Source organism: Falco biarmicus, chromosome Z, assembly GCF_023638135.1.
Source record: "Falco biarmicus isolate bFalBia1 chromosome Z, bFalBia1.pri, whole genome shotgun sequence".
In the NCBI taxonomy this organism is placed as follows: Eukaryota; Metazoa; Chordata; class Aves; order Falconiformes; family Falconidae; genus Falco; species Falco biarmicus.
Window position 1 is genome coordinate 36,615,174 of NC_079311.1, and position 15,238 is coordinate 36,630,411.

Here is a 15,238-nt window from a genome sequence, read left to right on the forward strand (position 1 = left end):
ATAGGACAGAGCAGCTGTACAGTAACGGACTGTAACTCAAGCAGAAGGAAATTGATGGCAGGGAACCTGAAGTCCACCTTTTAGCAACTGACAGTGCTCTTCTTAAGAGCTAGAAGAGTAGAAGAGGGCAACTAATATCCAGTTCTCCCATTTCCTGAAGGTTCAGTGATCTCCCAAGAGCCACAAATTTGGGAAAAGTTTTCCTTCAATTATATTTTTCCCCACATTGGGTTCACCATTGTCTGACAGGTGTCTTAAGCTCAGTACTACTTCTCCTCTCATGGTTTTCAAGGTACTGCAGAAGTCATCTGAAACTGAACCACAATTAACTGGTTAGCAAGCTCACCTCGTGGATACCCTTACAAAAATTCCATAGTTCCCCCCTCACTGGGAAGTCTTCTTACCTTCCTGGAACATGTACATCTGCAAGTCAGATTCCAAGTAAAACAACAAAAGCTTTACCACATTACTTTCATACAGGGTTCAGCAGTGATGCAATTAACTTCACCAGTCAAGCTTTAATTCACAAATGGCAGTGTTGGTATAAAACATACACACAGGGAGAAAAGAAATCAGAAGAGTGGTAGTACACACATCACATGCCCTCTGCCACATTGGGTGCCAATGGGTAATCTCAATATCCTGAAGTGCCTTTCATGAACTTGTTCTAATAGCACATTTCCCAGCCATAAACCTTTATTGTAGCCCCGCTGTACCTGCTAGTGCTACCTCATTCTTGTGATACACGTTCAGCTGTCTACTCAGGGATGCTGTACCTCTGAGGCTTGGGTGGTTTTCTTCTTCAATTCTGTGCAGGCCACCCGGGACAGCTGTCATGTTATCACTACAAGGCCACCTTTTTATTCTAAACTCAGTGACCAGCCGCCTTCAGAAGCACTAGCTTTTCCAGTTGAAGTCATGTCTTAGGGTAAAAGGTTCAGAACCTTCTGACAGACTTATAAAATACTTTCAAGTTAAATGAATTCAAGTGTCTTCACCAAATGCCCAAGTTTTTATCTGAATAGAAATTGCAACCCCCACATTTCTTCTCTAAGCTCCTCTGGTGCACACAAATAACCTGTTTTTCTTCAGGCATTGGCCTAAAGACTTCCAAGTATCTTCCATCATAAAAACTGATTAGCTGAGACTTCTCAATTTTAAGAGAAAAAACAGTTGCTTTACATTTACACTGGCAGACACATCTGTAACCCTAACTTGAGGAAAATTCATTGTCTTGGAGATTTGATGACAAGTGTTGCATAAACAACTGTATACAGCAATGTAAAGAAACTACTAGTCACTGAAGGACGAAGTCTGCCCAATAAAATCTGGAATCTAAAATGTATACGTATTACATCATGCTGCTTATAGGCCAAGATGAAATGCCTTGAGCACCTTACAAGGCCCTACAGCCACAGTTCAGTAATTTCAAGTCTTCAATTCCATCAAAATGGCAATGTAGAAGTAAATAGACCAGTGTTCTATGAAACTACCACAGATGCCATTAAGCCTATTGTTCTATGCTTCCAACACACCACACTATATTGACACAACGTTTGCATAACACATTCAGAACTTCACTTACAACACTTCTGGAAAAAGTTTTAGCAGCAGCCTACCGGCTTTATGAATATTTACATATCACATTCAAAAAGCTTGTAAGTTTTCTTCCCAAAAGACATGAAAGACTGCTAAGCAGCTGCCTCTTCAGGTTTAAAATGCCTCAGCAAATCACTATCTACAGAAGATAATTAACAGCAGACTGAAACACACTACATACTTAAACTCTGGAGAACACCATTTTAATGTGCAGAATTGTTTTCATTAGTAAAGCACACCAGACAGAGACAATTCCTGCATGCTAAATCTTTATTGTGCGAAATGTTGTTCAGAGTGTTTATTACCCTTCATAGACACACATTCAAAAAAACCCAACATTAACAGTGGCTAGATTGATGGACAACATCTTACATCTATTTGGTGGTAATTTGAATGCATGCAGTTAACTCCTGTGGTGTAAAAATCTTAGCCAGGAGGCCAGCCCAACTGACGACCACCCAGAACATGGAGATGTACGTGATAGACAGACTGCCCACCCTCAGGCCCTTCATTCACAACCATCCGGAATCCATTGGTCAGGCCCAGGTTAGCAGCACACTTCTTGCCAACAATCATTAAATGCCCAAGAAGCTGGAGGTGAAAAGAAAAAAACAAAAAACAAAACAGAAAACACAAAAAAGGGGAAAGGGCAGGAAGGGAAGGAATGAGAGCAGAAAACCATTCAGATAAGCCAGCAGTAAGCTAATTCTTAGAAATTCAGTCACTGCTCTTTCAAATTTTTGTCTGCCTGCAACTGACACTTTCCAAGAAAATTATATTGACTATACATAATATTGGGGGGGGGGGGGGAGGGGCGGGAGGGGAAGCTATAGATTTTTTTCAAGCTAGACAGTAAGAAACTACAAAAGTGTCAGAGAAGCTAAATTTCTCTTTGTTAATGCCCTGTTACTTCTTCAGACATCATTCTGGTAGGAAAGAAACTTTATTTTATCATGTAAAGGTTTAAGAAAAAGTATCTTTGAACCTGATGCTTAAAGTTACAAATGAAATAACCTAGTACCTCTCAGCTAACCTTCACTTTCTTCATCTCTGACCCGCCAAAAACCCCCAAGCCCGGATCAGAATAAGTATTACTGCTGTAAACCATGAAAACAAGCATGAAGACTGTATTGCAAAGTAACAGTGCATTCTGCACTGCAGTTACATTTTGCTTTATATCACTACCTTTGCTGGAAAACCTTAACTCCACTCCCATTCTGAGCTACAGGAAAAGGATTATAGTATCGGAAAACTACTTTGCCACTTTGAAATGTCAAGAGGAAGAGGGGGAGAATTTAGTAAATTATGATTAGAGGTACAGTTTGGTGTACAGAAAGCTTTTAGAGTACTTACAGATTCATCAGAATCTTCTGCTTCAGATAACCTCACAATTGGCTTCTTAGGAATCACTAGGAAATGTGTTGGAGCTTGGGGTGAAATATCATGGAACGCAAGGCACTGGAGGAAGAGCAAACAATTAAAACATAATTTACTTCAGAGAAAGGCAAGAGTTTAAGCAAATCAATATGCCCCTCAACACATACTTAAGCAGATTATTAGATATCCCAAACATAAACCGAGATGCTTATTTTTCTTGAGTGACATATTTTTCCAATTTCTTTAATTTCTAAACAGAAAACACCTACTTACCAAGACCTGCTGGTATAAAAAAAAATATTCTGTGTTACATATTATTTAAAAGCTACAGCCTTCTCAGCAAGTTAATATGCAATTTGGTTCACAATTACTTTTTCCACATATGCATAACAACTAAGAGAGCTGATGCAACACGTGTCTATAAAATGTACATTTATGCTTATTTCACTTTTTTATTAACACTTTCTTAACAAATCAAATAGCAAACAGTTGCTAATCATCTTCCAGTTACGTCTGGGAGTTGCTTTGGTCAAAGATAACAAGGCAACTTTAAAGAACATGAAGTTACGCAATTGAGGCTGAATTACATTTCCATTCTCATTAGCACCAAGTATTTCAGAACAAGATTATTTCAAAATAATGTATTACGGCTGGCTCTACTTCAGACATTCTCAAACAAGCATCACTTCTGAAATATGAACACCTACCTGCACTAAGTAGTTGACTCCCAACTAATTTTATGCAAGTACCAAAATTATTATCAATGAGAAACTGTATGCAGCACCTAACTACATTAAATAAATCTCAAATCAGGCACTTTGAATAAATGAGGGAAATAGATGACAATGCAAAGGAAGAGAAAAGGAAGCTATGCCTCTTCCTGCAAATGGCCAACGACAAACCAGGACTTGCTACTGCAACCACCACAATCTGCAGATGCCCATGCTGAGCATGCACTCTGACATTGCTAACCGAAGGGCATCTCTGACTTACCCATCACATTTAACAACAAAACGTCTGGTAGTTACTGGCTGAGTTATGTCACAAAGAGTATGTACTTATAAACATATACCTTACATATTTTGAAGAATGTATTTCCTAGACGCTTTCAGTAACTTGTGAGTCAATAAAGTCATTTTTCTATGCGAATATACTGCTTTTTAATTCTACTAAGAACAACCGAGGCCTTTGTCAAAAGTAAAGGTAGTGAAAAGCCCGAACTTTACACACACTAGCAATGTCTTATCTTGTACTCCTCCAATCTGTCCTATTTCAAAGAAGGTAACGTCCAGTTTGCGATCTCTGATGAACTGCTTGTTTCTCCCAGATAAGGGCGGTAAGCAAAGAATGGATGAATAAAAACTAATTTGCAGCCAAGTAAGTCTTGCTTTCAGTTGATCATTTTGTAAACAGTTTCTCTATTCTATGTGGTCCAAATAAATGCAGAATGCAAACGGGAGCAGAAACTGGTAGCAAACATTTTTCTATGGGACAGAGAGGAGAAGTAGTATTGAACAAAAGCACAGCCACAGAAAGCCCATGACTATATAGTAAAACAATCTTAATTTCAGGAAGTTTAGATTCAACTAGAACAAGGTCGATAAGACTTAATTCCAAAGACCTTGTACTTTTCAGTATCTCCTTTTCTCTGCAAGTCCATTAATGATTAAAAGCCCTCCTCACATTTCTCCTTGTAACATTTCCAGTCACCTCAAAGAAGACCTTCATAGAGTCAACAAAATTAATTAAACGATCATCCACTGTAGTCAACTAAACTCTAAAAGCAGTTCTACATTTCTTCAAAGTTTACGGTAAAAATCAACTGAGATACTGCAGTTAACTAGTCTCCTAGAAAATACTGTGAACTAACGCAGTCAGAGTAGGTTGCATGTTCTTAAGTCACTCAAAGTCAATGGTCTGATTCTCAACCAAGTGCAGTGCTCCGGTTACATTGCTGTAGCCCTTAGAGCTGAGGAAAAAGCTCTTGTAGCCTTGACCCTAGTAAAGAAAGGATGCACACGCTCACATAAATACAGAGCAGTAACGTAAGTATGATTATTTGGAAAGCGGTGAAAATTCCTAAGATTCTTGAAAGCAGACGGCAGCTGCAACATTTCTATATTGATTAAAAAAACACTGCTCCAAGCTATGCCTAATTTTTAAGCGGACAAATCAGACAAACACCATCTTTAGTCTGTATTGTACACTGCAGATAATCCTATTTCAAAAGCAAAAGCCCCTGTTAATGTTCAGTATTTCAATTACACCAAAAAAGCGGCTTATACTGAATACTACTTTAGCTTACATCTTGGAAACAGGAGCTGCATTTTTTCATAAGCAAAACCATTTCACTTAGCTCCTAGCATGCTGTGGTGCACCAACATCACTGAACGCTACCAGTCTCACCTCACCACAGAAACCAGTTTTGGCAGCCTGCAAGATTACTTTTGTGAAGAGCAGAAAAAGCTGGAACTCTAATTTTTTGCTTTAAAAATCCCCTCAGAGGTTCATAACCAAAGCCTAGCAGGCACAGCTGTATCACCTCCATAATGTTCGAGAGGAACATTTAAGACCTGCATTTCTGACGTGCAAAAGCACATAATTATGGTGCACTGTTTAGCCATACATGCCCGGAATCCACACGGAGACTTCCCTGCGCGTGGCTAATCTAATGTTTCACGACTGCCCTCCCACACCAGACGCGAGAGCCCCCATCCCTCGGCAATGAAGTCTGGACGGGCGACCATGCCGCACCACTGCGACACGCCGAACGCCAGAAGCCCTCCTCCACCCGCTAGCCGGTGACACAACGACGCTGAGGCCGAGGCCGGCCGGGCAGCACCCGCCGCCCTGTACCCGCCCCGGCGCCCGCCGCGCCGCGCACCGGAGGAGACGGACGCCAGGGAGGCCGCAGCCAGTAGCGGGGAGGCCCCGTCCGTTCCGCCAGCCCCACTCCCGACCACCCTCGCCCCGGGCAGCTGCGGGCTGGAGACAGCTGCGGGCAGGGGGCGGCCGCACGCCGCCCGCACCTGCTCGTCCTCATAGATGATGTTGGCGGGGATCTCCTTGCGGATGATCTTCCCGAAGATGGTGTCGCCTCCGGGGCGGGCAGCCTGCGCCTTGCTGATCTCATCAGCCATGGCGGCCGTCCGCGCGCGCCGCTCGCCTCCCGTCACCCCCCGCGCTCCCTCCCGCGGCCACGCCCCCCCGGCGCTCATTGGGTCCACAGGACACGCCCGGCAGTGCCCACCTCGCGATTGGTATTTTTTCCCTGTCTTTTTCGTTTGTCCCCGCCCACTCAGCTGTCGCGACCTCGCTGACCCGGTGTGCTGTGGTTCAGGCCGGCGCGGAGGGCCGCGATGGGCGGTGCGGTGCCGTGATCCCCGCAGGGATTAACAGTGCTGGTGGGGCGCTGCGGTATGCTGTGCTGATGTAACTAATGGCGGGTTCTCAGGAGGGACTGTTGCAGCCAGAAATGCTATATATTGCCGCATCAAATCCAACGCAAATATCAGCGTGACTTCTTGGTAGCCAAATGACTGCTTCTGGCAGGGTTGCCTTAGCTGTTCCGTGTAACACAAGCTGCTGTGAATACTGCCCTGGCGGCCCTACTGCCTTGGCTGGGGGCTGCAAGTTGGCAGCTACTTGGCCTCTGGCACAGAGCACATGACGGACAGACTGCACCAGTGTCAAGGCCTTTTGGAACCGCAGGGGCCCATCAAGATAGGGCTTGGGCTGTCGCCAGGCAGGGGTCTTTATAAACATCAGCACTGCCCCCAAACCTGGGGGAGTAAAGTCATAAAATACACAAATACACAACCCCTTGATCAAGGTTAGGCTCTTCCAGAGAGGGAAATTATGAGCTGTTTAATGTATCAGCCCTTCTACACATAAATAATTTCCTAACTATAAAATGGATCAATCAATGTGACCAGGCAATAATTCACTGAGGGCAACACTGTATTACAAATATACATATCTAGTCATAAATGTGTTGGGGTTTTTTTCTGTGTGTGACACCAGTCATGAAATGAGAGTGATTTGAAGAATCAGTCAGCAATATGCAAGCGAGCAGAGGTTATCTTTATTCGGCAGCACTGGGTGCATGGGGGATCGCTCCACCAAAGTCATGCACACCAAGGGGACTTTTCAGTCCCCCCTTTATACAAGCTACTCATACCTATTCATTAGTTTTCCAAGAAATTGTTTACATATTCATTACAATTCTGAGAATTCATTTACATACCTTGAGCCTGCGCAATGTCCTTGAGGAGTTGTCTCTACGCAGACTCTATTCCTTAGTGGCCATGTTTAAAGCCTCCATCTTCACCATGTTGCATGTACAACAGGAATCTAAGACAAAATGTCCCTTCTAAAGATTATCAACCCAAGGACTTAGCAACCTGTACATCCGTCATGTGGCAATAAGGGTCCTTGGACATTTCCTGACTTTTAACTAAACATAGGTGTGTCGTCCTTTAGATAAGTGGTACAGCATTCACTATTCAAGATAAATGAAAAAGCAGAAAACAAAAACAAAACCCAAAGAAGTAACAATGAGGCTTCATTTTCTAAATGTCACAGTTAAAATACATTGACCCCAATTTCCCTCAAGCTTTGTCTAGGAACATTTTAATGTAGACATTTATATATATTTGGCTTATGACAAAAATCTCATGGGAAAGATAATTCTGGAGGGAGGCAGGGAATACTGCTAAGTGGTTTAAACCCAAAATGGTTCCATATTTGGTTACCTGAACTTGTTACAGAAGAGCAGAATTTGTCGTACACATCTGGTAATAACTCTGAAATTATGTATCTTGAGATACCCTAAACAAAGCTCTGATGAAGCATGTTCCTTACTTGATGGTAGTGTATGCAAGTATTTGACATCTACATGTCTACATCTGGCTGAAGCAAGGATGGAATCGGTGCTTCAAATAATAATGTATATATATATATAACATATAGCAAAGAATTTATGTCTAACTGTGATTATTAAGCAAAGATACGGATTACTTTATTCTCCTGTTTTCTCAGGAATTAAACATATTTTGTGAAAGAGTTGAAGAGTTGATACTACTAGCTAGACAGACTCAGAAACAATTTAACATAAAAGTACATATTCAGGATCCATTCGTACATGTTTGTGTACTTCAAGTTGTTCCATGGGTTGCTGTGGAGTCAGTCTAGATAACATATCTCTATGTTAAGAGAAAACATAAAGAGACAATTTAAGAAGTTTCTCTGAAAAGGTAAAAGCATTTTTTTTTCATATATTTGACTTCAATATGTATTTTTGTCACACCATGTAAATGGCAAGTATTATATTATTTTGAATATAACAAGGCCTTTTCAACCGATTTAATTCATTCATTCACAGCTACAATAAAATAGATCTATGAATAAGGATCATTTCCTCTGCCAAAGGATCAAGTTTCTTTATGAGGTACATAGCCTAAAATAAGTGCATTAAGGAAACATGAAATATTAAAAATATTTAATAATAGTTTAGTGTTCCCAGACTTCAGTTAGCTTTGCACGTAATTGCAATGAAACAATGACATAGGCTATATATTGAAGCTAGAGGCAGAAGCAGTAAATGATTACATTTAAAATCCTTATGCTGCCTTTAGCTAGTGCTGGATGGTGTGTTACTGAAGTATAAGCTTGTTTGTTTGGTTTTTCTAGAAAATGGCAATTGAGTTTTAAAGTACCAGATACAGCTGTGGGATGGCCACGCTGAGTCTGGGCTGGTGAGTCAGGCTGTGGGCAAGGCAAGGCAGGGCTGTGGGGAGCTTGATGAGAGCAGCCAAAAAGGTGACTTGATTAGAAAGGGAAAATGACTGAATAGAAGAAAATACCGGTTGAAAAACACCAGCAGAGAAAATACCTGCCAGCCTGGGAACCAGAAGCATCCTTGAGAAAAAGTATAGCTGGCCTTTTTTAAGTACAGCTGGGTACCTACAAACTGGAGATAACCTGAGATACCATCAGTAAGTGCAGGAACAAGGAACTGCAACAGAACTTTTCATCTGAAAAGGTGAAAAGAGGAAAATACCCTGAGAAAGTAAGAATTCCTGACTGCCATTGGCTGTTCTAACTGCAAGAGCAGGAAAACAGTCTGGCAAAATAAAAATTGGTCTGAAAGAACAGCAGACATTGTTATTTCTTGGCTGTTCTAGGCAGAAAACAGAAATTAGCAGCACCCATTGGCTGCTCACAGTGGTGGTGTCCTATGCCCTTTTATGCCTCAGTGACTTAATTTTTTTCCAGAATTGAGCCTGTCTCTCTGACAACATCCCATCTCCTTTCCTAAACAGGCTGAATTCCCTGCACAGAGTTTCTGTGAGATCTTGGACTCCCACAAGGGATGTCTGGCTGACTCCAGATGCCGTGCCATGGATCATCTTTGAAGTGAGACTGTTATTTCATGTTCTCCTGCTGAGACCACTGTGGGGTTTGGCTCAATCTGTCCTCCTGTCTCTGGATGGTCCTCTGGGATTGGTGTGTCCTCTGCTCTGGGATGGTTTGGCCCCTTCTGAAATCTGATTCACTTGATGCTGATATTATATATCCAAACAAGTAGTTCATCATAATTTATCTGTTCTTGTATTGTTAATAAGTTGCTTCACTAATGGTAAGTTTGTAGTAACCTGCAATAGTATTGTTGCTGTTACTGGTTGATACTGTAATGTTGATTGTTGCTGTACAATTGTTTGCTGCTATTATTGATCACTGATAGTAATTTGCAATAGCTTGAGATAGATACATATTTGCTTTATTAACCATAGGTACACTTGCTAGTGGTGATTATTTTGTGGTAATCCATAACAGAGTAGAGAAATTTAGAGGATGAAGCCTCCCATGTCCTTATGTATTGCAGAATCCTGTGAACCTTTGGTTGCAATCTCCGTCACCTGCAGGCCAGGTCTCCCTTCAGGCCATGGCAGGGCTGGAGACTGGCCCTGGTGCAGCATTGCAGGTGGGGGGGGTTGACATGGGGTCCTGGGCCACGGGCTGGTCAGGCCATTAAGGCATGTTAGTGCACTTAGGTCCCTGGCATCTGCCATCAAAGGCGATTCTGGTGTCAAAACCTGTAATTTCTCCCTAGGTCACCTAAAGGACCATGTCTGGTTTTTTTTCCCAAAGTTAGGCTGGATTCATGTCTACCAGCCTTAGTAGGGGTAAAAATAGAGTGACTGTCTCAATTTTGTAGTTGTTTTTCAGCTCTAATCAAAATATTCTCTGTAACAGAAAAGATGTTCAAACAAAATATGAAAGATCAGTTCTAAGTAATCCTTGATTATCTCAGTATCAGCACTTGAAAAAAATATGGAATTAAGAGCTTAAATGCGATAAAGCACTCCTGGAAAGCAGCCAGCAGCAGTGTAAAATAATGCATTGGGCACAAATGGATGGCTTTCCCATTACTTGTTTGAAACAGTGAGATTTTCCTTCAGAAGAAAATGGGCAAGATGCATCAGTTTTTACACCATGCTGTGGTGACAATTTATTAAATTGATTACTGCTTATGGAAAAGTCTTTGTCTTTAATTAGGAATTGTTTAACTTGGGACAGGGAGCTCAGGGAGCTCGAGGACAACTTTAATGAGCAGGTAGTGTTTGTCCTGAGCTCCCTGAACAAGCAAGATACGAGTGGGAACCTCCAGACTATAATACTGCGTGCAGCTGTGTGGTGACAGTAACTACCACACTTGGGTGTCCGGCCAATGTCCCTGATGTATGTGAACTTACATACCCAACGTATGTAGATTACTTTTGTTTTTCATGGAGTATAAAGGCAGGCAAACTCAGGGACTGGGCCAGCTCACCTAGGTGGATGCACCATGTAGGAATTTTCCCAGTTACTGAGAGACTCCTGGCACTGGCTGCAGTAGGGGTTCCTAGCCAAAGTGTGGGCCTGGGTGATGTTAAGGTGGTAATTGGTGATGTTTCTTAGTCTCTGTAACACTTTACCGTTACGATTTGATGCTTCACTCCTATTGCTCTCTTACCCTATTGTGTGTAACTGGTACTGTTTCCTTTTATCATATTGCATGCTATTTCCATTTATTATAGTGTAATATAATAAACTGCACTTATTCTTATATTTGATTTGGAATTCATTTTTGCTTGGTATCCAGTCCGTCAGCAAAACGCCGGCACAGCTCGCCAGCAGCGCTGCGGCGCGGCGATCCCGCCTGGCAGGGTGCTGGGGGTGAAGCTGCCCCTCACCACATCACGGCTCCCCTCGGCAAGCCCAGGCCGGCGCCGGAGGGCACGGCAGGGCCGCCCGCCCCGCTATTTGCGGACCCCTGCCGCTCCGCCGGAGGTTAACAGGAGTCGGCTCGGTCTCGGCATCCTGAGGGGCGGCGCTGTCCGGACGGCTGGCCTCGGCCACGCCAGTGAAGGCAGCAGCGGTTCGGCTGGCCGACCCGGAGCGGCCCCGCGGGGCACCCCGCGGGAGGCCGCACGCCGCTCACGGGCCGGCAGGGGCGGAGGGGGAGCAAAGGCTGCCCGGAACAACCGGCCACGGCGAGTCCCGCTCGGCGGGGCAACATTGCCGAGCGCACCCGGCAGCACCGTGCAGGCGGCGAGGGCGCGGACCGCTTCCCGTCGTCACTTCCGCCTCCGCCACTACCCCCCTCCGCCGGACCGGAAAAGGACGGCGGTCGCCATGGCGAGCCGCGCGCGGGTGAGCGCCGGTAGGGAGAGGGCGCCAGCGGCCGCCGCTGCCTCCGAGGGGGCGCTTGGCTGCTGCGGCCCCATCCTGGCCTGAGGCTGGCGCGGCGGGGTGGGGGTCTCCCCCGTACCCGGGGGTAGCCTCGAGTGAACTGGAGCCGGGGCTGGTGGGAAGGGTCGGGGAGGGCCCGTGGGGTCGGGCCGGTGTGAGGCGGCGGCGGCGGAGGGAGAGGCCTCCCTGTCCTTCCCCCGGTTGGCCTGCGCCCCGCTTAAGGCCGGGAGTCGCTGGTGCGCTACTGGAGCCCCGCAGGCGGCGAGGGAAAGGCCGCCGGCTCTGGGCCGTTACCGCCGTGCCCGCCGCCGCGGGGTTCGCGGTCCCTCGTGCCGCTCGGTGCCCGGCGCGCTAGCATCGGTGGCACCAAGGGAGCGTGCCGTGTGCCCCCATCGGTTTGCGGCCTTCGGCTGTAAATAGCAGGCAGACACAAATTACAGACTTAAAAGTGAGTTTTCCCGTATATGTCGCTGGAGGGTAGGAGCTTTTTTCCTAGGTAGCCTGTATAGCATCAGCAGGCAGAGGCTTTCAGGGCAGGAAGGACACAAAACTAGCTAACAGAAAGTGGGGGTTTGCATGCAAAGGCCGTTGTGGAAAAAGGAAAGAAACTGAGAGTTGACAGTCAGAGATTAAATCAAGACGGTGGATTGTGATGGAAAGATGAAGACAAGCAAAGACAAAAGAATTATTTAAACCTTTCATCATTACAGCCCTGTTTCAGAAGTGTTCTGAAGCCTGGTGTTGGGGGTACTAGTACTCTGAGGTATTAAGGGAGTTCTGTGTTTTATTAGGTGACTGTAGAGCTCAAAGAAATCTGTGCATTAATGTATCTTGCTTCAAAGTCATCTAATACAGCTACTCAGTGGTTAGTGTAGTGAAGCACTTTCCAGGAGGGCTTTTAGAAGTAGGCAAATAGCAGGGGAAGATGCCTGAAAATTGTTGATCAAAGAGTTCAGAAGAACTGTAAAACACTTCTTCAAGTTTCACGATACATGTCTGATTCAAAACCATTTATAATATTAACTTTACTATTTGCCAAGATGGCAAAAAATATTACAGGATAGACATATTTCAGGATGCCCCATCCAAATAATTTAGTCAAATCCTTTAAAATACATCTGCAGAAAACATTTTTTTGCTAGTCTTCAGTTCTGTCTGTTAACTTCCCACAGATTCAGTCATCTGGAGAATACAGCAGTTGAAGGCAACAGGGTTCTGTTCAGTTGCTAATTATTAAGGACACAGACACTCCAAAGGAGTTACCGTAGTCCATGTTCTCTTTTATATGTCTCTGCTTAGATTGATTTAACTGTCAAGTTGCATATGAATTCTTGTAAAAGTGACAGAAGTTTTTTAGTTGAACAATATGAGCCTCTTACACAGTCAGGAATGCTTTAGTTTGTCCTCTGTTGAGAAAGATCTGTAATGCAGTAACATATACTCAACAGGATGCTGGATTATAGATTACATTAGAAATTATGATGTGGTCTAATCCATGTGATGAAGTGAGATTTCAATTTTTTTATGTTTGTAAGTTGTCCTTTAAAGAAGCAGTACTGAACTGGAAAGTTGCCTGTTCCTACTGTTCTATGTCTTATTCCTCATCCTAAAAACTGTCTTTTTGTGTGTGTGCACTTCTAGATGAATTATCTCAAGGTGTGGCCAGATGACCAGCTGAATGGAGGTTGAGAGTTCAGCTTGAAAATCTAAAATTGTGTTGACAACTGTTGGAAGTAATACCTTTCAGAGAAGCTTGCTGTTTGTCTCTCTCTACCACCGTCAGATTTAAAGCAAAGGCAACATTTTTTTCAGGGCCCTGCCAGGACATTTTTAATGGTCTTTTGCTTCTAGGGGACAGCCTTGTTTATATCTCTAGCTCACAGATGCAGAGCATGCTGATAAAGAAGGTGGCTATCCCTCAGGTATAGCCTTCTGTTTCCTCTGTGTCCAAGAATTTTATTATTAACTATGAGAAAACAATTTACAGTTATCATGGAGTACCTGGACTTGTGCCTTCCAGAGATGCCAAAACACACTAGAAAGTACTAGAAATAACTTGAAAAGGTCTCTTGTTTCCAAGATTATTTTTTTTTGGTGCTTCTCAGATATTGTTGTCGCTTTCTGACAAACACCAAAGAAGTGTGATAAGGACTTGAGGATTTTTGTAATTCATTATAGTCTGTATGAATAAACAGCCAAAACCATATGACTGTGAGTTGTGATTCTTAGGAGTTTTGCTTCACGTACATCCTTGGGTGTGTCATCGCTACACTGTAAATCTTAATTTTTTGAATGTTGGGCTTTACTGAAGTTTTTATTTGCTGATCTGGCAGTTATATTTAGGGAAGGACTTTGCTTTGTGTTGGTTTTGCCACATTGCCTGTAGAAGGTTATGCCCAGGTATTATACAGAGACATGAAAAATAATTGTTGAATTAGCTAATACACAGTCTGAGATCCTTCTGAAATTAACTTTTCTCACACTGGTTTACACACATTCTTACACAAGTATAAGAATATTTTAGCCATTTATATTTCCATGTTTTTTTCATAATTGGAGAACATCCAGTGATCTACCCTTGAATAGTCCCTTCAGTTGGCTTGACTTTTAGAGTGATTCCTGTTCTATTGGGTTTATTTGGTATTGGCACAATAAGTATGTTTGCATCAATATGTTTTTCAGGATTATATTCCTGTCATGCCAAATGATGATTTAGGAGTGTAGTGCTAGTACTGTCTAGCATCTTAGATTAATTTTAAACATCTAGAACTGTCTAGGATTTTGATTTCCTTACACCTGATTTGGTTGCAGGTTACTTGACTGGGAATTGAGGTAGCGTAGCTTAGATACTGATTCTGTACCAAGTTCTGTACTGAATGGAAAGAACATGAAAGATCAACCAGAACATTTTTAATTGTAACACTTTCATTTTAACTAAGAATCCTGGTAGCAAACAAGGTAATTCTATTGATGTTGTTTTGACAGGTTTTGAAGCTTTTTAAATTACTACACAGGACCCGGCAAGAAGTTTTTAAACATGATACCAGAGCTCTTGAAGGTGAGATACTTTTCTGTGTAATGCATGCTTACCTATCTTTCTGTGGGACTTTCTTCTCTGAATACACAGAAGGAGAATTCTTAACATAATCTTCCTTTAAATTTTTCTTTTCCACATTTTAAAAATAGTCATTGGGGAAGACTTGTGTGTCCATAAACAGACATCCTTTAATTTGAAAGAAAAAAATGGTTGTTGGACTCAAGGAGATTCAAGACATATTTCATAAGAAAACATCTCTTCTGGGAATTTTTTTGTCCCGCCTCCTGCTTTTTTTTTAACTTCAGTCCAGCCAAAGCATGTTTAACTGTACTGAGCACGTGAGTTGATTCTCTTCATGTACAGCTGCTCCTCAGGGAGTAAATACTGCTTTTTTAGTAAACAAACTTTTAGTAGTGGCCTCTGTATGTTATTTTTAAAGCTCAGACTGCTAGGTAGGTAATTACATTTTATTCCTGTATCAGTCAACTT

General features: G+C 43.1%; 2 protein-coding genes across 12 annotated transcripts in view; one reads left to right on the forward strand and one right to left on the reverse strand.

The window, feature by feature from the left end:
* Positions 1 to 1,851: 1,851 nt before the first annotated feature.
* HINT1 (histidine triad nucleotide binding protein 1) lies at positions 1,852 to 6,177 on the reverse strand. The gene is made up of 3 exons (XM_056325281.1): positions 6,006 to 6,177; positions 2,953 to 3,057; positions 1,852 to 2,190 (listed from the first exon to the last, which is right to left on the reverse strand). Exons 1-3 carry the CDS (start codon positions 6,114 to 6,116, stop codon positions 2,026 to 2,028), a joined length of 381 nt encoding a protein of 126 aa, XP_056181256.1. The 5' UTR covers positions 6,117 to 6,177; the 3' UTR covers positions 1,852 to 2,025.
* Positions 6,178 to 11,621: 5,444 nt separating this feature from the next.
* The window catches only part of LYRM7 (LYR motif containing 7), a 30,661-nt gene continuing 27,044 nt past the window's right edge, over positions 11,622 to 15,238 (forward strand). For 6 of the 11 annotated variants that reach the window (XR_008819411.1, XM_056324434.1, XM_056324433.1 and 3 more), the window contains exons 1-3: positions 11,622 to 11,673; positions 13,354 to 13,634; positions 14,698 to 14,770. Coding sequence is in view for 8 of the 11 variants with exons in the window: in XM_056324434.1 (XP_056180409.1) it covers positions 13,596 to 13,634; positions 14,698 to 14,770 (112 nt within the window). In the remaining 3 variants the exon portion in view is untranslated. The remainder of the gene's footprint in view (positions 11,674 to 13,353; positions 13,635 to 14,697; positions 14,771 to 15,238) is intronic. The other 5 variants (XR_008819413.1, XR_008819412.1, XM_056324439.1 and 2 more) reach the window with 3 other exon arrangements.

Excerpts from the sequence above, each read along its gene's own strand:
- HINT1 (XM_056325281.1), bottom strand. The coding sequence starts at position 6,116 with ATGGCTGATGAGATCAGCAAGGCGCAGGCTGCCCGCCCCGGAGGCGAC. Across the intron at positions 3,058-6,005 it reads TCATCTATGAGGACGAGCAG|TGCCTTGCGTTCCATGATAT; the intron begins GTGCGGGCGGCG and ends CTCTTCCTCCAG. Across the intron at positions 2,191-2,952 it reads CAGAAGATTCTGATGAATCT|CTTCTTGGGCATTTAATGAT; the intron begins GTAAGTACTCTA and ends TTTCACCTCCAG.